Source organism: Branchiostoma floridae, chromosome 2 (assembly GCF_000003815.2).
Source record: "Branchiostoma floridae strain S238N-H82 chromosome 2, Bfl_VNyyK, whole genome shotgun sequence".
In the NCBI taxonomy this organism is placed as follows: Eukaryota; Metazoa; Chordata; class Leptocardii; order Amphioxiformes; family Branchiostomatidae; genus Branchiostoma; species Branchiostoma floridae.
In genome coordinates, this window is record NC_049980.1 from 12162560 (window position 1) to 12188545 (window position 25986).

The window sequence follows — 25986 nt, forward strand, 5'->3', positions numbered from 1 at the left end:
GTATGTTGGATTCTCATTTTTGAAGAAAAGCATATGATGAAATTCTACGATTTACTTGGTATTCTTTTTACCGCAGTTTGCTTTCCTTTCCGGAAACTTTCCGAGTACCCTGCTTTAGTTTCTTCATAGATCTTCATAAGTTACACCATGCCTTGCGGTTTTCGCGCCTTATGCCATGAGTTGCTTTACAGCAGTAACTTAGCCTGGTATCCAGCCGTAATATAGCTCCCGAGTCTCTTCTCTCCTCTTCTTAATGTCGAAGAGGAGAGAAGAGACTCGGGAGCTATATTACGGCTGGATAGCAGCCTAGCCTAGCATGTTACTTTTCATTTTGAATGATACAGATAAAAAAATTGAACGTAATCAACTATATTATTTCACATTAAGGGTGCACCAAGCAACATTATTCTGAACTTTCAAACTAACAACGCAAAAGTTAATAGTGCAATCGTGGGGTATAATGTTACAATGATTTGTAGGATTAATTTCATTTCATTCTATTTATTTTTCCAGGGGATTTAAACCTTGCATTTTATTCTACAGAGAATTTATGAACAATCCTCATTTTGCTAGCATTTTTTTTTTTCTAAATCGATATTCCTAGGCTTTGACTTAGCTTCTTTTCTTGTCAATATGTGTCGAGGCAGTCCGGCACTTTTGCATTGGACAAGCCCTAGTTTCATTTCTTCCCATCATTCTTAGCGCGATGACCTAACACGACCTCTTTCACGCTGATATTTCGCGGAAGGCTCATCGTAAGTGTGCCATCGCTGACAATCCCCTCTGTTTCTCTCGATTTTTCCAGCATCAGTGTCCAAAAGTTGTACCAAGTTGATGTATGAATATCAAGCAATAAAACGATGTGACGATTTTTTGTTTAATTTTTCAGGAGGACGTCTGCTGAAGTGTTAAAATGGCAGAAGGGTGAGTGGATGGCTTGGCGACCATGAACCATGTTTTTGCCGTAAAAGTCTTTTGATTTTTAACACTGACCACATATATGATAAAAAATATAGTGTTGAATACCACTTGTAAAAGGTACATCAGCATGATAAACAATAATTTATGATTGACGCCGAAGCTGATATAATATCTATCAAAACTTTATGGGGGGAGGGGGGGGGTGGTTGTTCAAGACGCAAAAGCATACGGCCGGAAAGGGAATTATAATTTGCTAGGAGCATGCGGGTGATATCATATTCTTATTACTTATCATGTGAATAACTGATTAACCCATACCCATGAAACTTTGACAGAGACAAATCATGTTGCCATTTGTTATGATGCACATCTTCCTAAATCATAAGTGAGCCCATAAGTGCATGCAAACTTTATGTTTGCCATGTGTACAATATATAGTCAAGTATATATATCCTCACTATCCCATAACATATATGCTTGATTTAGTAGTAACACTAACACAGTGACAATCCGATGATGACAATAGAGCTCCCTCTTCTCATGTAAAACTGAGGAAATGCTCTATACCGAACCCAATACACTTCCTGAGGATTGTGCAAATGTACCGGTCAGTCTTAATACCGGAAAACACAGGAAAACACAGTTAACCACCGGAAACCACCGGAAAACACATGAAGGAGTGTATAATCTACTGAAATACAGTATGTTTTGATGAGTAAACATGACAGGTCGCTATGTTTTGCCACAGAATAATCTACATATGGCCATGGAATGAAGAAATCGTCAGAAAATGCATGAGACGACGGGCCGGACCGACGCCACCCGGCGGCCATGTTTGTTTGTTTAGCGGGATCTGATACTTTCACAACAAGACAGCTGATATCTACCGAATTTCAGTGCAAAAATCTGTTATATATTGGCATAAATATAATATATATGAATCTACTCGGTTTGTGATAAGAATCTGTTTTCTGTGTTTCTTAATAAAGCTTGCTTCTTCTAGCCGTCAACGTTACATAATTTTGCACAAGCAGCACGTCCTGAGTCCGCCAAATTACAAATAAAGCGGTGTCCTACGTGCTTTCAAGAGTGTATATTCATTCCACAGACACACATTTCCCTAAGTGGTTTCTCACTAGATGTGGCAATTATACCCAGTATACCGAAAAAAGAAAACTATTATATTGTCTGCTCAATTTCTCCGCGTAGTGTGTACGCTGGGTTCCTGCTTTGGGTCAACAATGGCGGGTTTTCCTACCCAAGCTATACCGTGATGCTCTAGCGGCCCGACCCGACCCGGGCGGGACATACAATTTTTTGAGCGCGAAGTTCTATTCGTGTTGAGGGGAGAGTGCTGATTCGCAAAATGATCGGGTCAGGTCCTAATATGCCGTGTCTGCATTTTTTTCGGCGTAATTGTGTAACTCCCTGTACATTTTGACGTTCTTGATGGATGACAAGCATTATCTTATTTGAAAAACACATGCATATTGTTGTTTCAGGGAATTAAAGTCAAACCCAACCTGTCTAGAAATAGCCAACACTTAAGTATTGAAGTAGAATATTGTTCATAACTGTCCATTGTCACTTGTATATCTACTATGTTCATACTATGTACTTGCAATTAGCCTTTGGGCACGAACTTGCAAGTAGACTTCTCTATATCAAACCTAGTTAAACGAAAGTTATTTATTTGTACCTTCGAAAGAGCATTTATTTTTAATCGGTACTATCATTTCTCACAACCATATATTTCAAAAGCCTAAAGAACTGTATTGTTTTTTCAAATAAAGCTACAAGGTACAATCGATACATCATCTTACTGTATTTTTTCCACTCATATCACGATGTGACCATATGATATATAATCACATATGCGACCATATGATATATATCAACATGATCATAAAAAAGAACAACTTTACTTACAGGTTATCAAACAAGCTCAAAGCGTTTCAATCAAAGCTGGGTGTTGTACCGACACACGGGCATTGAATTTTGAATAAGAATGGTATTAAGTCTTTTGTAGCAGGACACAAGCGACTTTCAAAGGTATGATCTTTATTGACACTCCGCCGACGCGCCGTCTAACAAAAGCCTCCACGCGCGGATTTGCCTGTTGTTAGCACCTCGGTCTTTAGATTTCCCGTTTGTTGACTTTCCCGTCGTTGTTATTTATGACCCATTCACACCCAGTCTGTAAAAATGACACACATATCAAACACTTGTTGTTTTTATTGATTGATCCGTCACATATACAGTTTCTCATAGTAAATCACCGCCACTGCAAACATTTAAATCTTCTTTTTCCTCGAAATTTTGCTAAAAATTACAGTATCACACCGAGTCCCTCGACACACCAATTGTTATTTTTATCAATAATTTTTATTATTCCGAACGAACGACAAAGAACTACCATCATCAAATTACGAATCAGCTGCCACAAACTCCGTGTGGAAGAAGCCGAACAAATGTATTAGAATAGTTTTGAATAGAACCCATGTTTTAGATTAGTCGTACAAACCGTGTATACTGTATTACGACCTTTCGTATTTATATGCCTGTATTTAGCCCGATAGGGCATGAATGTGCAACAAAGGGTATTATCATCATTAATAAACGTTACCCGTAATTCTGAATTCTAAGTGTTTCGAAAGCTACTAGCATGTAAGGCAGATGCCGTTACCGAGTAGGTAAAGTGAACTAAATGGAAACCCTAGTATACATATATTCTTTGTACTTTGTTATCGCCCCTTTGTCATTGTATTGACTTTTGTGTATCTGTACTTGTATAGTAACTTTGTTCGAGTCATGTACAGTAGTTTCGTTGTGTCAATAAAACTTATTTTGGGACCACTTTTTATGGGACAATAGGGGAAAGCTGATTTCGAGGCATACATACCTCCAAGAAATCCGTCCAGCCGTTCTTCTAAGGTACAAAGTAATGAAATCCTTTTAACAAGGAAACAGCAACATGAAGGTTTTTTTTTTAAATAAGATAATGCTTGCCATTCATCAAGAACGTCAACATAAATAAGAAATTGCACTCATGATAAATATAAATATATATTTATTATTTAGTATCAATCCGAGTCCCTGGCACTCAACACATCGTCACACTCACGCCCCACAATCATTTTTTTTTCACGCACCGGTAACTTTTAGGGGCTTTCTTGTTTGACGTACTTGTCGGGCTATCTTTTTTTACATATTTCCCATTGAGATGCCAATTACCGGGGGCCCCAATCTGCATAATGCAGCCAGCGTGGGTCCTTTGTTTACAATCGGATCAGTTTGTAAACACTCACTTCTTTAGGGCTTTGCGGCCTTCCACAAGCACTGGTTCGTGATTTCCAGCATATCGGGACTAGGTTCTTACGCCGAAAAAATGCAGACACGGCATATTAGGACCTGACCCGATCATTTTGCGAATCAGTACTCTCCCCTCAACACAAATACAACTTCGCGCTCCAAATTTTTTATGTCCCGCCCGGGTCGGGTCGGGCCGCTAGAGCATCACGGTATAGCTTGGGTACGAAATACCGCCATTGTTGACCCAACGTACACACTACGCGGAGAAATTGAGCAGACAATATAATAGTTTTCTTTCTTTGATATACTGGGTATAATTGCCACATCTAGTGAGAAACCACTTAGGGAAATGTTTGTCTGTGGAATGAATATACACCCTTGAAAGCACGTAGGACACCGCTTTATTTGTAATTTGGCGGACTGGACGTGCTCACGGCTTGTGCAAAATTATGTAACGTTAACGTTGACGGCTAGAAGAAGCAAGCTTTATTAAGAAATACAGCAAACAGATTCTTGTCACAATCCGAGTAGATTCATATATATATAATATAGCAGATTTTTGCACTGAAGTTCGGTAGATATCAGCTGTCTTGTTGTGAAAGTATCAGACCCCGCTAAACAAACATGTACTCTGCAATGAAAACAAACATGGCCGCCACGGCGGCGGCGGTCCGACCCGTCGTCTCATGCATTTTCTGACGATTTCTTCATTCCAGGGCCATGGGTAGATTATTCTGTGGCAAAACATAGCGACCTGTCATGTTTACTCATCAAAACATACTGTATTTCAGTAGATTGTACACTCCTTCATGTGTTTTCCGGTGTTTTCCGGTGGTTAACTGTGTTTTCCTGTGTTTTCCGGTATCAAGACTGTCCCCAAATGTACCACAGAAGTAAACAGAACTATAACTCTGGACTTGACTAAGACTTGAAGAACTACCACAGTGTACTGTGTAGACAGGACATATTTTAAACTGTGAGGTATGCGTATGTTGTCCTGTAGAGGTGAAGCATCCGGAGGTCCTATGGACATCAACACAGCCCTGCAAGAGGTGCTGAAGAATGCTCTCATCCATGATGGACTGGCACGGGGGCTGCACGAGGCTGCCAAAGCTCTCGACAAGTAGGCTTATCATTCTGCTGTGGTTACCCATTGAGCAATTATCCAGTGGATCCACTTAAATCAAAGACAATCATATTGTTCACTACGTTTCATTTATTCTCACAAAAGAAACATAGAGAAGTAAAGAAATGTGTAAAAGAAAACAGTGTGCAAGAGGCAGAAAGGTGCCTGAAAGGCATGTGCTAAGCCTTCAAACTTGACCGATATTATTATTAACCATGATAGAAATATTGATTTTGTTGCAATGGCAACGTGATAGAGGCTATACCAGTTTATTTTCTTGGCTCTCAGACTCTGACCTCACCTCACTGGTCCCATAGCCTCACCGACCGTAGGGGCAGCACTTCCATCAACATAAGTTTTCCACCTTTGTCTGTCCTCAGCCAAGGTTGCCAGATGGTGGACTGTTCTCGGACATCTTAGAATAAAAGAAATTTAATCAAGAGAATCAGAGAAAAACAATACAAAGTGTTAAAATTTGAGTCTGTCAATTCCTAGAAATTGGGTGTGCCAAGGCAGGGTTCGAAATACACATACTTAACTTGCAATTTGCACATAATTTTCGAGATTCGCATGTAAAAATATTCTGATCTTGCATGTTGAAAATACCTGGCCGTAAAAAAATACTCTCAGGAATTATACACCCTACTCTTAGACAGAACGACATATGGACCTCTGTCTTTTTCCTTCCTTGTTTTTGCTGGTAATTTTCTCCGGTAGCTTCACTAGATGTAATCAAAATTCGCCGATTCAAGCTACATATCCTCGTCGCAATTGCCGCCTAGTTGTATTTTGCATGTAAATTTTTCAAATTGCACGTAAAATTTTTGCCAACTTGCAATTTTGCATGTAGCAAAAAAAAAAAATATTTCGATCCCTGCAAGGTACATATTGTTCTGCATCATGATTTTTAATACGAAGGAATAAAATATGTTTGGCTTAAAACATTTTGCACTAAGAGGGGAGTAGACAAAGAGTCATTGATATGAAAGTGACCAGTTGGATTCTGAATGATTCACCAGTGTAAATGTCCCAGAGTCGCAGCCATCACATTGTCAAAAGCAGCTTTGTAACCAACATGCCTGTAAAGTATTTGCAGTCAGGTTATTTCGTATATGGGCATAGTGTTCACCAAGGACCCATTTGTATCAAAAAGCAATGCATTTGGTTGCTTTGATCATGAAGTTATAATTTCTGTTCTCTTCACAGGCGCCAAGCCCATCTATGTGTCCTGGCAAACAACTGTGATGAGCCCATGTATGTCAAGCTGGTGGAAGCTCTCTGTGCGGAGCACGGAATTAACCTTATCAAGGTATGTTTAGTAATATACATGAATCATATTATAGGCTTTTATTATTTTGAATACTGAGTCTGTATGCTACATTTGAAATGCAGTGCCATGTAATGTGACCATTGGCAAAACTTATGAATGAGTTAGATCATTTGTCAAATAGAAAAATGCTACAAAGTGTGATGCAGTTCAAAGGGCAACACTGTTTGAAGGCTCTGAAGTACAGCCTATCAGCTAATGAGGTTATTTGGGTTTCCTACACTCCCTAGAAACCTGTTTGCCCATGCATTTACGCTATCAGTATCAGCCAATAACTTGAGTGTTCAAAGCAGAAGTAGCTAAGAAGAATTCAAACATCAGTTCAGGTCACCTGTTTTATTAAAAGTTCCATCAAGTATGGAATATTGCACTTGACTATTGGGTAAGATTAGAGAGTGCTCACTTCAAATGATGTTTTTAACTTTTGACAACTAGTGTATTAATAACATACAGAACATTCCCAGTATGAAAGGAATAATAATTGCCTGTACTCCCTAGATGTTGCATGTGATTGGTAAAGCATGCATTAACTTGACAGTAGGCCTGCTGTCAGAAGGACACTGAAATATTGCCTAGGCACAGAGATGTTAATGCCTTATACATCACTGTTGGGTTCTACCTGTTCAAGTAATGCACAGTTCAAATAATGTATGGATGAACGAGCAAATGATGAAGAGATTCTGATATTAATCACCTTACAACCACATTAAGGCTCAGTGCAGTGCTGCTGTGCTCAACAGAGAAGTACTATTTTTCACAGTCAGATAGGAGAAAGCGCGCACAGTACAGGGTCTTAACGTTGTGGGATGACTTTGGAAACGGAGGTCCTTTGATGTACAGGAGAGTTATGACAGGTGGTGAAGTTTATAGTGGATCCTTTTGATCTGTTTAACTTGTGAATTCTTCAGTGGTGACCTTAACCATCTCCCTGCTGGCTAATCTACATGTAGTAAGCAATAGAAAACTGTATGTGAAAGGATAGTATGGTTACCAGTATTTTGCACCTGAATCTGTGAATTTCTTGGTTCATTCAGTTTAAACTTTTTAATCTGTCCACCAAATAAGACCTGCCGGGATCATGCAAGTTCAAACTTCTCTAATGGGTTTCACAAGCAGCCAAAGTCTGACCTGGGCCCTAACAGAGATCTTAGGATTGCTACTCAGACAACCTTGATCATCACAAGTACTTTATCTCTTTAGTCTTACAAGGCATCAAAATGGCCATCTCCGTCCAGCCAAAAGAATGAGCTTGCCATTTGACCTTTGGCGTGACTTCCTGCAAACCACAGCGTATCTGATCTTTGATGAATCATCTCGCCTTGACCCATATGACCTGCCAAGCTTAATTAGCATGGTATCTGTTCCATCTCTGGGTTGTCTTTCCAAGCTGCATCTTGGTGGTTTGAATGGCCCAAGTCCATCCATTTATCGGCCATGCAATATTTATCAAGTCCAAAAGCCATTATTTGTTCATATCAATGGCTGAAGAGTAAGATGAGACCATATAGAAGAACTGGATGTTGGGAACATGATACATCTATTGGATGGTTCTGATGAAAAATTAAAGGAGAGGTTGATGGATTGAGTTGCTCAGTCTTTTATGAGTTCAAAGGCGGCACTTTACAAGTCAGATGAATCATTTATAGTACATTAAAATTCCATTATCCAGCCAGGTCCTTTTGCTTACACATGTATTCGTCATGTTGCCAGGGACCCTACTTGTAACTCTAGGCTCCTGGGCAATATTTATCAGTGTAGCAGGGGGTAATATTACTCAATGTTACACAGGAGACACTTGTCAGGTTATGCCCTTGTGAAAGTTACTTAGCCCATTGCCACAGAATGTGTGTCAAGGTGATGTTGGCAGGTGTCATCAGTGGAGGTTGAACCATGTGTCATTCAGTGGAATGTGTTAATTCAAATTAGCATACATATTCACAGAAGACGTTTGACTGTTTGCTAGCTATAGAAATGTCGGATAAATTTACACTAACCTGAACCGATGAGGTCCATTATGCATTGAGCACCCCACCCACACACCTCCATGTATATATGTAACACAGTAAAATCACTCAAAATGAAAATGTTCCAAATCATTGTTTCCTTTATTTTCCTACATTTAGTTTATACCAGTCTCTTGTATTTTAACTTGTGCACAACTGCTAATCTTTTGTTATGGAGCTCAGCAGTATGAAAGAGAAAGATAACATTACTTCAGTTGTTGCTGGTAGAAAGCAGTGTCTTCTATAACAATTAGGTTACAAATCCGAGATTTATGATCAAAGTGGAGCAAGAAGCTTTGCTGCTGGCTTATGCCTGGGGAAAGCTAAGTGACAGCTGCCATCCACAGCTTCAAATCCAGAAGGCTGATATTGTCTGAATTATTTAGTAATTTACTGGTATACCTGGAGGGAACAGTATTTCCAGCAACTTTGTTGCAGACGTAGTTTAGCAATGAGGCTTGGTTGGCCTGTACTCGGCACCTTGAACGCCACTTAGGCCCAATTTACATGTTGAATATACCAATATTTGGACCGGTGACAGTTTTTGTGACCATGTATAAAATCCCACGTACTACGGTATTACAGGTCTGAAGTGCTAGTACGATGCCTCAGCAGGCAGGAGTCCCTGATAGCTTCAGCACATGTACAAAGCAAAGCTGTGGGGCTTGTGATTGGAGGTCAGGGTTCAGGCTGATTAGCATATAAGCACAGAGGTGTACATTATACAAATGGTGGAAGCCAAGGTTGCTGCAACATACATTGAGGCATAAGGATAGCGCACAGAAGAAATCATATCTTAGTCACGAGCAGTTAAATCAGACAATCAAAGTTATCTTAATGATCCTGACAAGCTTACAAAATCTTATTGAGTGCATCATAGGAATCAGACTTTCGCTCAATTATGATGGACCACGGGTCTTCTTGGCAGTATATGTAAAGCTGCCCCAATCTTGGCAGAAAAATGGGTGAATCGGAAAAACCCAGTGTAAAGCCAGCCTAAGGTGCACCATTAACCTTGAAGCAGAGTCCAGGTAATGATGATGCAAATGCTAAGTCCCTGGGGAACATGTGAGATGGATGGCCACGTTGCTTGACTAACTCCACACTTGACAAGTGACATTCATAATGCATTGTTCACAAATTTTGGTCTCCTGATTCCAGGGCACAGGTGACATTTACAGCTCAGAAGAGATTAGTATTCCTTTTACTGCCACTTAAAGTTCACTGGGAACTTGAATTATCTGTTGGGCTATAGTCCCACTCATAACAAGTTCACTAAAAGTTCATGCATGGATTTATCACACAAGTTGAATGCATAAACAGACACTTATCTTGTGTAAAATTCTCATCTACTAAGTTAAAAAATTCCTGTATTCTAATTATCCAAAACGTTTTAGTTTTTCAAATTTTGGCTGGGCAACTTATGCTAGACAGGTACAAGGTAGATATGAGCAGAAATAAAGTCAACAGAATTTACTGAACTATGAAAATAAACAGGAAATTATAGGCTTACTTGAAAAATTTATGACAAGCACTGGTGTTTGTGTACCTGGCTGCACAGATGTTTTAAACAAGTGCCCTGAGGTGTATGTGGTGGAACAAGTAGTTCTGTACCTGCTCAACTTTCCAAGAAAGCTGAGACACTTGGAAAATGGAAAGTGCTGGGATTTGCCGTAGATCATTTGTCTGATCTCAGCAGATACATTAGCAGTGACTTTGTGGGGCAGAAAGCTTGCACCTGCTCATCCCAGAGGGAACATAATAATGGCAGTTCTGGCTCCCCACTTCAGGAGAGGCAATAGTGAAATGTGTCGGGTAGTGAGCAATTTGCTGGTGAGATGGGAGGTATAAAGTAGTTTCTGACATCAGAAGCCTACAAGACAATTTGGTGAAACAAGTAGAATCTAACATTGCAGAAAAGATTAAAAGGAAACCGTTTTGTTCAGTAGGATGTCAGTAGGTTGTTTTTGTTATAAACTATAAGAATGTCTCAACAGCTTGATTGTATAATGTCGGAAAAACAAAGAACTTGTACGACCATAATGATAGCATTGTTTCTATGACATGTACCCAATTTTCTCCCTTGTATGAACTCCCTCTTTGGATTTTTGCCAGTTGCTACATAAATCTGAAACTACTGTCAAAAAAAGAAATGAAAGACAATAAAAGAAACTGTCATTTATGCTGATATTAAAGATATGACATGGGTAGGTAAAATCACTGGATAAAGAAGATGTTGAGTTCTTGAATGTATCTTTTATCGTTCCAGGTTGATGACAACAAAAAGCTTGGTGAGTGGGCTGGCCTGTGTAAGATCGACAGGGAGGGAAAGCCCAGGAAAGTGGTCGGCTGCAGCTGCGTCGTGGTCAAGGTAAAACTATGTCTGGTTCTTAATTCATACAACAAGTTCTGCTTTCATCAGAATCAAGAGATTTCACTTGGTAAAGTTGTCTCTTCATCTAATGTCAGATCTTGCCAGTATACCCTTCATCACTATTTCGATTGTAAAGAAAAGAAGTTCCACTATTTGACACTCATGTGTCAATCAACTGACTGCTTAGTGCAGATATTTTTGCACATTTGGTAAAAAAAATAATACCTAATTTCCAGTTTAGATATTAAGAAGCTGTGATGCAGAGATGATTACTTCTTCTAGATCATGACATGTATTATATGAACAAGTTAAGTCCTTGCAAGATTCCAGATCATAGTTCATGTATAATCAAATAGCAGATGGCTTAGAAATTAGTTAAAAGGAAAACTCTTATAGAACTTGAAGTTTTCGGCTGTTGATATTTTAAAATTGAAGAATGGGTATGAATGGCAAACCTTCTAGGTGGTAAGGGCAGTCAGTGCATTTTTGGCTCGCGTCCCAGACATTTAATGGGATAGATGTGGAGGTAATGCTCACCCTTTTTGTTGCCAATCCTCATTCTAAGATTCGTACACAATCATTCAGAATCTGGAGCTTACTGGTAAGCTGAAGGTGAACAAACTTTCTTATAAAACACTATGTAATTGTCTGGAACCAGTATGATATTTTGAGCTAACAATCTATTTTAATTGTGCCATACTTCTAAGTGGCACTTCTTGATGTGAAAGTGAAACTTTTAGCATATAATGGATGCCGTGTAGTATCAAATTGGTATAGGTTTCTAGAGAAGTTAAAGCACTAAAGCTTAAAGTTAGCAGTATGATGTTGTTGAGGATATGTGTAATGGTATACTCCTGCACTCACCTTGACATAGTGAGATTACTGACACCATTTTCTGTGTGTGACTTCTGCTGCCCTGCACAGATGCGACAGCAAGATAACCTCTGTTGACTGTACAAATGCTACTGTAAAAGTATGCAGATATTTCTTTTTCTTGTTGGTTCAGTTGGAATGTCTTGGGTGAAAAGACTCATCATCAATAGTTGTCCATCCATTCAGCAGTTTCCAAAGTAATTAAACAAAGATGTAGAAGTTGGTTGAGAACAGGTGGGTGGGTGGGGTGTAACTTTGGCGATCTTGCAGACTTCATCAGTTTTGGCCCAGCCTCGTATGGAAAGCTGCCAACATGTTTGACAATACATGATTTATGAATAGATAGGAACCCAAGTAACTCTTCATTTGGCACATCACTTGAATTTGAACAAGGCATGGCCATTATTCAAAGACGTGTGTTCTATCGGATAGAGGTTGAGCTTAGCCAAGGGGTCCCCTTACCCTGTGATTTGGACCCCCTATGCTGTCTTTCAAGCAGTGAAGGAGTGTTTCTACTTTCTCATGGGGAGAACCATGTGCCCTTAATAGATCTTCAAAAAGCCTTAACATTTGGCTTTATACGTATATATATCTCCAGAATCTGTCCAGAAATGCCTCATCAACTATTATGTGATTGTTACGCTTAACCCAAGGCAGAAATACATCCACTTTCCCAAGTTAGGCCTTTCTTTCTTTGGCGCATGTCATTTTCTGTAACTCCGTCCAGTAACCTTTTCGTCCCCTGCCATAATTTCCTGGTGATTTCCTTCCTTTGTGCAAACCCCCAAGGGACCAGGAAGTGATTTCTTGGGCCGTTGCAAATTACCCCGGGCAAATCTTGAGCTAAATAAAGTTTTAAACCAGAACGCAATCAAGGTTTATGGAGCTCGTCATGGTGTTCTGCCGTTAACTTCTCCAGGAATGAGGGAACGATAACAGCTAGGCCACAGCAATGCTATCATCTGGTTGTCTGTCACAGCATTTTCAGGGCAACAGACTTTGCTACATGTTTGAATTGATTTTTATTCCAATAATCAAAAGGATGGCTCCCCTGTTTATAAAAGCAATAATTCATTTCCTTATGTGTGAAACAACTATGAGAGACAGAGATAACAGACTTCAAATTCAATGTTTGATGTAGAAAGGTCCATTGGCCATAGAGTTTTGGTGGCATCGTAATCTGGATTACACAAACTTTGTGTGCAGGTGGCCACAAAATTACTCATTCCACTGATGTACTTTGTTGTCCAGATTATAAAGATTTACATAATGTGTCCTGGGTAGAATTAAATCTTTATGAGGTGTAATCTCACTTGATGGCCTTTTGCACAAAGATTTACCATAGTTTTAAGCAAAAGAGTTGTAAAGTATAGTTCCATTTAGCTTTGGTAAATTACAAGTCAGCTAGAAGAGGGCACTATGCATACAAATTATATCTTTATACCAGCACATATCTACGACTTCAGCTACAGAGGGCATGTCAGGTTCAGCTTTGTGACCATATATAGCAGTGTGAAACAGTGGGGAGGACTGCTCTATTAAAACTGATAGTGTATGCTTATTTTAACAACGGGAACTTCTTAAGGCCCCCTTATCATCAACAATGGAACATTAGCAATTGGAACTGTGTCTTTCAAGAATGCCTGCACGGGGCACATGTGATAGTTATGTTCATGGTAAACTGTTCTAATATTATGACATAGAGGAGTAACTCAGGCTATTATTCATGGTTAGTTATTCTGGTCTAGATGCTACTGTAGAAGTTTGGGGCAAATAATATAAACATTTCAGCATTCTTTGTTGCTTTCTTCGATGAAATATGCCTCAATATACATCAGTATAGACACATTATTCACAACTGTTCCTCAAATTACAGACTCCTGAGCCTTTTTGGAACTGTGCAAAATGTACCATTCCATCTGCACAGGTTTACACCCTTTCAAGGCATCTATTTATACAAAAGTGTATGTATGTGATGAACACTGTTGATCCAAATGTCTGCCGTAGCCTATGGCATCACATTCATGCGGCAGAAACGCGAAGCCGTCATGCCCATATTCCCAGCTTTCATCGTTTATCTGGCACTTCTCGGCGAGTCTGAGCCTTTCAGCCTGGAAAAGGTAAAGTAAAAGTGCCCGGGTGTTTGAGTGTTTTCATTTTGATGTGATCGGAGATGATGTGTAGAATTTCCTGTGGGGAAAAGAAGCTGTCGATTAAGTACCTCGCTAAAGCACTCCCCTAGCTTCAAACATCAGCGCGATCAACAGACTGTCAGGCAGTTGCACATGAAAGCTTTGCACGCTCAGTGTAGATACCGGTCTCCATCCGCATGCATTAATCACAGCAGGCAACTTTTGCACCATGTTACTGAAGTGATGCAGAGTTTCCCATTCTGGTCTTGACTTCACATAACTCTTTCAGCCATAGAACATTCTGGAATAGGAAAAGACTTGGTAAGTAGAAATTGAAAGGTGTTATGCACATTCAAAGCAGAAAGTCAGAATTGGTCAATAACAGAAACAAAGCACAGATATAACTTGCCTCCTTCTTTTCATAGAGGTCAAAGTCAATCTGAAGTTTAAAGTCAACTTCAGCGATCTCATAACTAAACTTTTCTTCACCTTCTGATGATGTGCCAACATAGTCGATCACAGACAAAGAAAGTGATGGAGTGGTGGTCTTATTGCTAGATTTAGTAGAATTGAGAATAGCCAGGTCAGGTGGATGACCTGCCCCTATTGCAGATAAAGTTCTCTAGTTTCTTGACTTCGATAAAGGAAAGTTGTCTATGCAAGTCAGAGATGTTGCTGCAAAAGCAATGTGTCTTGTTCTTTTGTCTTCATCCTCTGATGATTGATAACATGTTATGAAATAAATTTCCATCCCCGGCCCTCAGTAACACAGCATGATGCCAGTTTGGAGGCTTCCGCCAAGTGTATCGCAAATCTTGATCAGGATGAGTATGGAGAGAAGGCCATTTCTGTGATACATGAGCGCCAATCTCTGCTTCAACAACTTTAGAATGGACTTGAAAATTGGAGCCATCTGGAGACGGAAGAAAAATCGCTTCTGGCTGCTCCGCAGGTGGAAGGCTCCTCCCAATTTCCTTGTTCCATTTCATTCAAATTTAGTCTGAAACATATTTCCCCATCAAGGCTGCAATACCTGTAGGAATACAAAGCAAAACCGTTTTGCCAGTGTCTCCAGGTTATACAGTTCAATTTGTCTCTATTTGTGTTATTTGACCTGACTTTTGTCTCCTGCATTTTCTATATAACTATGGACTTTTTAAATTAGATTTATTACCATGCAGCCAAAGCTAGCGAGATACTATTGTTATGGGCCACAAATGTTCTTCCACATTACACAAACCATATAGTAGTACCTTTCTTTTGTATACTTCAACATAACTGTCATCATAGCTGTATATTATTATTATTATTATTATTATTATTATTATATGAATAAAGATGTCTTATATGGTTTCCTCTGTTGCTTCATTTCAGCTGGGAAGAGGTTGAAAATTAGGAGTGAGATATTGAAAAACTTAAGTTTAGAGGTGCCCAATGAGTATTCACCAGCAAAACTGACATGCAAGGATGATGATATCCAAGTTCTGGACAAACATCTAAAAAATATAGTTGCCTCTGGCAAGACTTTTTCTTGAAAGACAAGTCACTGTCTGCCCATCCCATTTGAACATCCATGAGAAATGTGAATCAGCTGGAATCGTGACAGGCATCAGGTCTCCCCACCTCCCAGCAAACTGTAAGGATTCTTATGTGTCCATTTGCCTGTTCCCTTGGGCCTGTGTTCTTCATCCCTACATCAGTGTTTTGCTCTGAGGTCAGTTGCGGCTATTATCCTCCCTAGCATCAGGACAACAGGAAGACGATGATGTCTTTTGTCTGGGGGCTAGGAGCAAGTCTGGTAACCCAGACGCTCTCTTAGCCATGGTCATGGTCTGAGCTACCCATCAACTGCGTCCATTACAGCCATTCGTCAGGCAAATGAAAGCAAACTTTGAAGTCATACAAGAGTGAATGCAGAAAACGTCACAAGAACCAGACCTGTTTATCATATGGATCAAAATAAAGTCAGTCATATGGGTGTAACAAAGAAATGTCCAAGTACTGGTGAAGCTTTTGACATGTACTGTAGTAGGGGCAAAATTTAATTTCGCAATATGGAGAAAAGGTTTGTGTGGGTGTGTATGGTAGTTTTAAGTTTGCAATGAAGACATCACTGTGAAAACTTAATGGTACCAGGAAGATTTCCCCCTGAACAAAGTTACCGATAGACACCTGCATTTTGGATAGTTTTAAAAAAAACACAGGTTGCAAAACTCTTGGCTGAAAGTTCTACTATTTGAGAGATTGTTCATCAATTTCGAGATAAATTTCTGTTATTTCAGACAAGACTACTTTATCCTTCGATGTCCTTGGAAAGGTGATCGGTGTGAAAATCTGCCCATCATAATTTAGCACAGTAATTAGATCCATGGTTTAAAACTACCTGCCTCAGGCTTAAGCCATTCAACAGACTTGAGATGGGGGAAGCGGTGGTAATTGAAAATTTATCTTCCGTGGCTCATGGCGATGACGTTTGTATTCATCTCAATGTCACGTTCAAGTGCGGTAACCACCCCAATTTTCCAACAAAGGGATTCTGGTATTCGGACCATTGTGTCCTGAGAATGGATTACCGACTGCCGCACAAAGGGGCCTGCCTCTCCAATCAACAAGCCTCATCTGCAGACGCCATTTCATTTCCCGCCTGTCGCCAGGGACGGGGGAGACAGATAGTCATTAACTTGTGTATTGACAAAATTGCAGCCTGCAGCAGGCATCTTCCCGATCTAAATGGTCCCATGCGGCCGCTCGGCAGAGTTCCTTAAAGAACCATCAGGACTTGAACTTTCATACATATCCTCCTGGGATTGATCTGCAGATGTTGTTGATGTCTTGGCCATTAGTTACTTTTTCCGCAGGCTTTCTTTCGTAAATCTCACCCATTATTCACTTGTAAGACAAGACAAAACTTTTCTGCAAAATGCTAATACTTGAGTCATACTTCTACATAGTTGGAAAAATCATAACGACCTGTAGCAATAACCTACACATTTACATGTTACACCATCAATATTTTTTTTCACACAAACAAATGAACAAGCATTGCAAAACTGAAGTTTTTTTTATGAGATTGCTAAGAATAAGCTACTCTGAATGTGGCAACCTGAAAATAGTAAATGCTCAGTATCATGGATAACATATAATAAACATTATGATTACAACATTATCTCCTAGTCTGGTATGTTTTGATGGACCAAAACTCCAAAAGTCATGAAAATGAGGGTTATCCCTTGCTAGGTTCCCACCAACCCACTCCATCAATCTGATAACTTCTTGTTTGAGTGGTGTCAATATTGCAGTCAAGGGCATTCACCTTCTCTCCCCCTCGCGCTGATTTGGAAATTTGTTCACAGAAGGAAAGTGATGGGTTCAAGAATCTTTGCATGGCTACCTCATGCTTTCCTCAGGGCCAACAATATTACTTCCTGTCAGTTTAGTTTGAATCCTGGAAGCTATGTCGTTAAAGAATATTATGCTGTCATTGCTTCAAGGAAGAATGGTCTTAATGCAGTTGTTTCTGCATAATTCATAGACAGTGGCTGTGCCTGGGTTTTGATGTTATGTATAAACAGTTTGAGACTTTGGAGAGATTTAGTGCAAGGGTAGTTTTTTTCTTGGTTTAAACAATGTAGGTCATAATTCATCCAAGTTTTATGATCACAAGGGCTGGTTGCTGTTTCCCATTTTCTGAAATAGAAAAATCATTTTACCATTGTTGCTTTGTAATAGAAGGAAGTTTCATTTCTCTGTTGCTTAATGATTTTGTTGTTTTTATTCAATTAGCATGTTGTGTGTGTACATGGCTCAGTTTGAATTTTGGTATTTCAAAGGAACGTTTAAATGGCTTGAACAGTCTAATACCACACTAATTGCATTAAAACATTACATCCCATGTATAATTGGTTTATTTCCCCTGAGTTCAGGCTGTTATGCTATTGTGCCATCCATGTTAAGTTTGTTTGTGGCCAGTGTTTTTATTGTTGGAGGCAGAAAGAGGGGTTTCCTACAAAGCAACAAGCCAGGGCCAGATTGTTAGAGGCTCAGTCTTAGAACCAAAGTAAGTAACAAGAAAGTAAGTTACAACAAACTGTTATCCTAATACAATGTAGAAGAAATCCCATTATTCATCTCTTCCCATTAGTCAAAACTGCCCAAGAGGACTATTCTCCAAGCAGAGGTTGGTTCGCAGAGAGAGTAGTAGTCAGGGTTTTTACTGGCTCGCTTCCCTCCTGAGGATCCCTACTGTCTACTGTCTCTGCATCCCAACCTCTGCTTGGAGAATACAATAAGACCACCCGGGACCAAGAAAATCTGGTCTGTGTGGACAGGTAATCACAGTAGGTAGGGCTGGGTACCGGTACGGTGTACCGGTACAAAACCGTTTTTTCTTATTGGACCGGTCCAGAAAAACCGGACCTGAAAAAATTGCGTGGACCAGACGTTGGACCTGTTGGAAAATGAACAGATTATTTGATAACGCATTCACACGTTTGGGGACTTACCGGCCGAGGAAAATAACAAGAGCGAAGTAGAGTAGAGTCTATAGTCATTTCTACCGAGTTTTACAGTCAATCGTACTGAGGCAGTTACCGTTGTAGGATTTTAAAATGCCAGTGGGATTTGAATACTCCACAAAACAGATTTCTTTTTTTTTTTTTTTCAATCTTTTTATTGATTTTTCAAATACAAGATACACATGTAACAATCATACATAAAGCAATATTACTGAAAGGACATGTGGAACACAAAAAATAAATAAAACCAGAGAACAATGAGGATAACTTATAGAAGTGTACACAAATGGATATAACAAGGAAATGATAAACAGAAATTGTACTATGTTATTCACTATGTTTTAACGATAAAGCTATTTTCCCCCATTTACCAAAGTGTTCTTTTATCTTATCCATCCTTTTTGCTATAATATATTCTAGCCTATGGAAGTATGACATATATGAAATAAAGGCTTGTAGATTAAGAGAGTGTTGACGGTTCTTGAAAATAAAGTGTTTGCCAAGAAGGACAATTATATTGGCAGAAACTGGACACCGACAATTCAAATCACCAAAAATAACTTTGAAAAGGTTTAGATTTAAATGTTCCCCAGTATTGACGAAAAACCAGTCTTCTACTTGCATCCAGAAACGTGTAGCAACTCTACAATGAAAAAAGAGATGGAAGACTGTTTCTTCATCTTCATTACAATATTCACATATGGGCGACTCCTTCAAACCCCAAGTGTATAAGGTCTTGTTCACGGTCAAGTATTTGAATAATAGTTTATGTTGAAACATGCAAACACTAGAGTCAATGGAAATTTTATAAGGTAGGCTATAAACCTTTTGCCATGGTATTGGGCAGTTGAAATAATCTTCCCACGTGTACTGTATCCTGTCTGAAGTTTCACATAATCTGGCTTCATTCATGTAGAAAGCATATAGGCATTTATTAATATTTTTACTTTGTAGCCAGGTTACATCTCTACAGGCAGGGATGCAAACACGTAGCTCAGCTGAGGAGCTTTGTCTTAGAAAATGTTTCCATTGAGGAGGAATAGCTGACAAAAGTTGACGATACTGATAAGCTGTACAGACATCTCCGAATTTGACTTCAAAATTGTCAAAAGATAAAAAATTATTCTCAGCGTCAATAATGTCGTTTACAAAAAGTACTTTTTTATTGAGGAAGGCTGAGGAGAAAAGGGGTCGCCCACTTATGCAAATATGTGAATTCAAGCAAAGGAGTTGCTGTTTGACTTGTATGCTATTTTCTGGGGGGTGTAGTTGGTATTTCAACCAGCTTTGTATAACCTGTCGGAAAAACAGGCTGACTACTTTTTTAATCAAAATTTCGAAGTCATTCGTTTTAAGCTGTGCAAAAGGGAACGTATTGGTTCTAAGAACAGGACTAGAGAAGGACAGTAGTTTAGAACAAAACCAATTTTCGTTTTTGTGTAGTTTTGGCACCCAGGCGGCCTTCAGTTTGAGATCGACAGCTCGCAGATTTTGAAGTTTTAATCCACCTTGATCATAATCATTATATATTGTCTTTCGCTTAATTCGCTCGGGTCCGTCACGCCATAAAAACTTAAAAATCTTTTTTTCATATTTGTCGAAAAAAGCTGACGATGGAGACGGGAGCGAACTCAATAAAAATATAAACTGTGAAACTATAAGTGTATTTACCAGTGTGACTTTCCCCATGAGTGACAGTGCTTTTTCTTTCCAGGGATTCAAAATCTTATCTATTTTCATATATTTTCGGTCAAAATTGATTGACACAATATCTTTAAAGTTTACAGGAATATGGATACCTAGAACTTCTGTAGGTCCATCTGTCCATCGAATGGGCAGAGGAGAGGGTAAATAGAAGTCTGTATATTTTAGAGAACCAATACGAAGTACAGCGCACTTGTCAAAGTTAGGAACTAGACCAGACAGCAACGCAAAGAGATCTAAATCGCTGGTAAGGGCGTTAAGAGAGCCAAGGGTTGGAGCGAGTGGAAAATTGGAGTCGTCTGCATATTGAGAGATTTTTGTTTCGATGCCATGAATATTTAAACCTTTTATTTCATTGTTACTTCTGATTTTAATTGCTAGTATTTCAACACCCAAAATAAAAAGATAAGGAGAAAGTGGGCAGCCCTGGCGAACTCCACGGGTGAGGGGGAATGATTCAGAGATATACCCATAGTTAATTACTTTACTAACCGCACTTTTATATAAGATCTTTATCCAATTCAGGAAGGATTCTCCAAATCCAAAATATCTTAACACTTTGAGAATGAAGTCTTGTCTTATTTTATCAAATGCTTTCTGGAAATCCGCAATAAAAATTAAGCCTGGCTTTTCGTTAAGCTCATAATATTCTATGATTTCTAATATTTTTCGTATATTGTCACTTATATTACGTCCTTGTAGAAATCCTGTCTGATCGTATGAAACCAGGCTTGAGATTACATTTTTCATGTGCAAGGCTATGCACTTTGATAAAATTCTGGTATCACAGTTTAGTAATGTTATAGGTCGCCAGTTTTTCATAATAGTGGGGTTTTTATCTTGTCCAGTAGGGTCCTGTTTAAGAATTTGAGAAATGAGACCAATGTTTTGGGATTCAGACAGATGCCCCACCTGAAAGGAGTAATTGAATGAGTCTAGCATTGGTTGTTTTAAGATATTAAAAAATGTCTTATAAAAATCAGTAGGGAGTCCGTCAAGACCTGGAGACTTTCCACTAGAAAAAGATTCGACAGCTAATTTCAATTCCTTTTCAGTTATCAAACCTTCACAACTGCTACATTGCCCAGATGATAATACGGGGGTCGCCTTTGGAAAAAAGGGTAAGAATACCTCACTGTCTAAAGACATGGGAGGATTTTCGAACGCATAGAGGTCAGCATAAAATTTTACTTGCTCCTGCAGAATGTTTTGAGGCTCCGTGAAGATAAAACAGATTTCTTTGTAGCGAAATGAACCATTGTTTTCAGCATCGTCCATACACAAATTCTTACATACTGAATCAGGTCCAGGTTCAGGTCCAGACCTGGACCTAATCCTCTGGACCTGAACCGGACCTGGACCTGAATTTTCTGTACCGGTACCCACCCCTAACAGTAGGCATGAGTCTCGATGCTTATGTCAATGGGAAAAATTGTGAAAGGGACTACCGGTACCAAAAAGTGGTCACATTGGTTTTTATGTAGAATGGTCCTTTGTAAGTTGTAAGTTTTACTTGATAATGATAGACCGTATTCATAATCGTCGGTACTGACAGTCTCTCCTGGTGGTCTGGAAACAAGTATGGAGCTGAAGGCTTGATTGCAGTTTTACCACAGATTATCATAAAACTTGTAATATTATATATAGGAAAAGATATGAAAGTCGGATCTGACTAGTAGATGTACCGCTGAAGAAAATGTTAGGGAAATATGTGTGGGCTTTCTCGATTTCGTTTCATTTCACGGATCAACCAAACATTTGTCTTTAGAAACAGATCGAGGTCCTGAAATGAAGGATACGCTGCTAAATCCCCGTGTAAGTGATTTAGAAACGTTTTCCTTACTTGGGAAGTTTGACAGTTATTTCCCTAGAGGTATGTCCTCTATATTAGAGGAAACAAATCGTTTTATTTTCCCTTTCTTCCCACCTGCTGAGCTCAGCATATATTGGATATATGGTAGCTGAGATTTTACACAAATTATCTTTGTCACATAAACAAAGCTCCTGCAGGTGGCAGGATATTCTGTATAAATCACTGTCGGTTCCTGTGAGTGTTTCCATGTAGATCGCCCTTGGTGGTGACTTTGATGGGAACAAAACTCTACATCTGATTGATTTTATAGAGGAAGACAGGAGTTACATTGGTTTGAATTGATCACCACTATCGTCAGTCATTAATGCAGCTTCAGGAAACAGAGGATAAGAAAGTTGTGGGGAGGGAGAGGGAGAGCACACATGAGAATTAATCGGTGGGGCACTTAATGGTCATTTCTTGACCATGTATGGTCTACTTTGCTAGAAACTATTCCCGAACAGTGAAAACCACAGGAATGTCCAAGTACACCCAGGGCTCGACATACCAACTGCATATGCAGGTTAGTGCAGGTAAAGTTGAAGCTGTGCAGGTATTTCTGATGTCTACCTGCACTGGTCCATGTACTGGGTTTATACATAAATGTCCTATAGTGTATGAGATCTTCCAGATCTCTTCAGTGTCACTGATGAAGGATAGTGGATTCTATCCGAAACGTCTGACCGTTTCAAAACCATATCCAGTTGCTTGAGTAACTATTTTTGGCGTATCTTATTACCTGGATGTCTAACCTACATCGACGTATAATTTACGTGTATAAGGATTGTTATTAGCTGCATTGACTGTTACCACCTATAAGTATAAAAGAAAGATAGCAATGGTTACTGAACAATTTTAGTATGATTATGCAATTTCCTAAATTTAGATTGGTGCAGGTAAAATTTGTCTGGTGCGGGTAATTTTCAATGTTACTCGCACCAGTATGCAGAAAAAAACATTTCTAGCCCTGACACTGTACTTCTCACTGTTTATTTCAACAATAAGTCTATGCCGTTGAATCAAAACTCATATTCAGTTCAGTTCAGTAAAACTCATATAAACATATAATATCCATGTGGAAATCCAACAATACAAAATGTAAGTGTTCTATTGTTTTTACATCAGATATTTGCATGCACAATTTTCCTGTGACAACTTCACGTACATGGTTTGAAAACTTTTGTGATGACTATGTAAATAATGCATTTGCTTGATAGGTGGGCAAGCTTCCTGTTGAAAATTGCAGAGGCTATAAAATCTGGCACTAGCAGGTTCAAGAATGGATCTTTCCATGTAGGTGGACTTGAGAAGTGACTTGTCACCTGGAGAACCCTACTAGTTATTCCAGCGTGAAAATTGGTTTTGCCATACAAGGGAATTGGGTCCTGTAGATTAATACCTACCCACCCAGGAAATATGGGAGGGGCCCTGGTGGCCATTGTTTCGATACTGGAAAAACAACTGTCAAGGAGCTCAGTAGGTACTTTTCCTCAGTTCAATTATTCCATAGATGTCTACAACTGAACAATATTACAATGTCTTTTCACAAAACACAATTAACTTTTATGCAAGTGTGCTTTGTTTTCTGAAACAGAGTTAGAGTTGAAATCTACTATTTCTAGTTACTTTCGGACTGCCAAGAAGTGTGAGTGAGCATACATGTAGTTTTCAAATCTGTTAAGCTAATTGTCTGAAGTCAGGTACACGGCACGACTGCTTGTATTCCAGTCGTGGTTCATGATGAGGCCAAGTTGAAGTACCACCACTTTCTGAGCGGGGTCATGCGGAATGACTCCGGCAGTGGGATGGCTGACTCGGGGTAATGGAGAAATGAGGTCTATGTGGTCGCTCAGGTAGAAAAAATTGTCCATATGGGAAATGATGCACTTGGCATCAAGAATCCTGGGAATTCCATCTTCTAAACTTCCAGGAGCATTTGTTTTGTACTGAAAGTCTCTCTGCAAAATGAGCAGTAGGGAATTTATACTTTCTGTCAGCACAGTGTTTGATTCCAAGCTTCTTTTGTACTCAGTTTGCATTCTTCATTTAAGTTAAATATGTTTTGATCCAAAAGAGGGATTTAAAGATGTTTACAAGTTTCTTAAGTGGTAGGAAAATATTGTAAGAAAGTCAAAATCTTCACTGTTGCAATGTTCTGTAAATGATACATCTTGGGAAGTTTTTTTTCCTCATTCATTTTTAGTCCAGATTGTGGAGAGCCATCTTGTAGAAAGGAAAGATGGAAGCAAATCCAAAAGATATTCTTTCCATCAGGCTGCCATGATCCCATCAGTACAATATCAGAGAGTGTCCTCCAACCCTGTAAAGCTGGCTGTCTCTCTTTCACCCTTCATCAAAGAAACCACATCCCATCCTCACAAAACCTATTACCACAGAGACCAATGCTGTAATCTGAGCCATCAACTTAGAATGCTTGCCCAAAAAGCATAGGGAAAAAGTGAGGAACTAATTTCCTCTTCAAAAGAGCAGAGACGTAGATTGCTAGTCTATATCGCGACTGATATGTTTTCAAGGATCAGGTATTTCCACATGTTTGAAAGGTGGCATATCTTATCTAATGTATGCATTTTTAGTGTTCTTCTTGGGGATGTTTGTTCCTTTTGTGATCCTTTACCTAAGAATGTTTACTTATAATTTTGAAACGCTTACGTGCATGGCAAAAATCAGTTTAAAAGGGTATCCCTCTTTCAAGTTATGCTACCCGCATCCTTCCATCTTTGCAGGTAATTTCCTATGCCTGGATAGAGCTGTGTGTATGCAGCTGGCATAGCAAGTTTTCAATTTACTCCACAGATAATTAGTATAGATACCTGGGCTTGGAGTGGAAGAGGATTAACCTGTCAGGTCTGGTTCACATCAAAGAGCAGAGAAATCACAAGATCGTGACCTGCAGCCGGAGATATCCTCTTTTCTCTTATAGGATCTTAAAGATGTTGGGTATGGTCATCGGGTTTTAAATGGAGTACTGTGAACCTTGAAACTTTCTTAGTGGTTTATGTTCGCAGTCACCTCTCATGGTGAATTCCTGACTCTGCAAAAACGTCTGCCTAATGTGACTACTCTACTGCAGAATTATTTTGACAGCGAGTTTATACATGTAACACTGAAAATCTTTTTCCTCCTACCATGTAACAAAACCACAGTGACAGTAGATGAATTTAGAATAGTCTAAGTCTGCCTTGTAGTCTAGACCTCTTGGGTATGGTGCCAACACTGCCAGCCCTTTTTACACAGCAGTCTCAGAAAAACTTGCATAGTAGGAAGTTTTTCATTATGACATGTACCCAATACTTGCTGTTCTAGATTATTCCATCTTGTCTCAGCAATATCTTGAGAGGGGCTTGCCAAGTTGAAAAGTATGGTCTGAAATGAGAATGCCAGTAATGGAAGACTTGTGCAAAAATGAGATAGTAGGATACATATTAATAAAGTTGGCTAAAGGGAACTTAAACAACAAAAAGTAAGTCTCATGGATTGATTGATGCACATTGCATATAACAAAAACGGTACCTTAAACCTATGTGTTATTTCTTGTGTTCTGTACAGGACTATGGGAAGGAGACTCAGGCCTTGGATGTGATGAACGAGTACTTCAAGTCCAAGCACTGAGAGATCTGTACCACTCCCGTGTCTCTCCATCCAACAAGCACACATCCATCAGGAAAAAACGTCTAACCCTGAGATGGAACATGACATCTGAAGCATCGGGACGTGCTTAATGGATGATGAGTGGAAATAAAGATCAAAAAGACCTCATTGTATCATGTGTTTGTCATTCGTTAGTGATGAATGGGCAGAGAGAACATGTTGAGGCTAAGAGTGATCCA

At 39.3% G+C, this 25986-nt stretch overlaps 1 protein-coding gene across 1 annotated transcript; it reads left to right on the forward strand.

The window, feature by feature from the left end:
- The first annotated feature begins 633 nt into the window (after positions 1 to 633).
- LOC118432425 (40S ribosomal protein S12) lies at positions 634 to 25915 on the forward strand. Its single transcript, XM_035843991.1, has 6 exons — positions 634 to 755; positions 890 to 924; positions 5237 to 5356; positions 6566 to 6668; positions 10959 to 11060; positions 25706 to 25915. Exons 2-6 carry the CDS (start codon positions 914 to 916, stop codon positions 25766 to 25768), a joined length of 399 nt encoding a protein of 132 aa, XP_035699884.1. The 5' UTR covers positions 634 to 755; positions 890 to 913; the 3' UTR covers positions 25769 to 25915.
- Positions 25916 to 25986: the final 71 nt, after the last annotated feature.

What these genes read in the sequence shown, in the direction of transcription:
- LOC118432425 (XM_035843991.1), top strand. An exon ending in GCTGCCAAAGCTCTCGACAA is followed by an intron (nt 5,357 to 6,565) that starts GTAGGCTTATCA and finishes TTCTCTTCACAG; the next exon opens with GCGCCAAGCCCATCTATGTG. An exon ending in GCAGCTGCGTCGTGGTCAAG is followed by an intron (nt 11,061 to 25,705) that starts GTAAAACTATGT and finishes TGTTCTGTACAG; the next exon opens with GACTATGGGAAGGAGACTCA.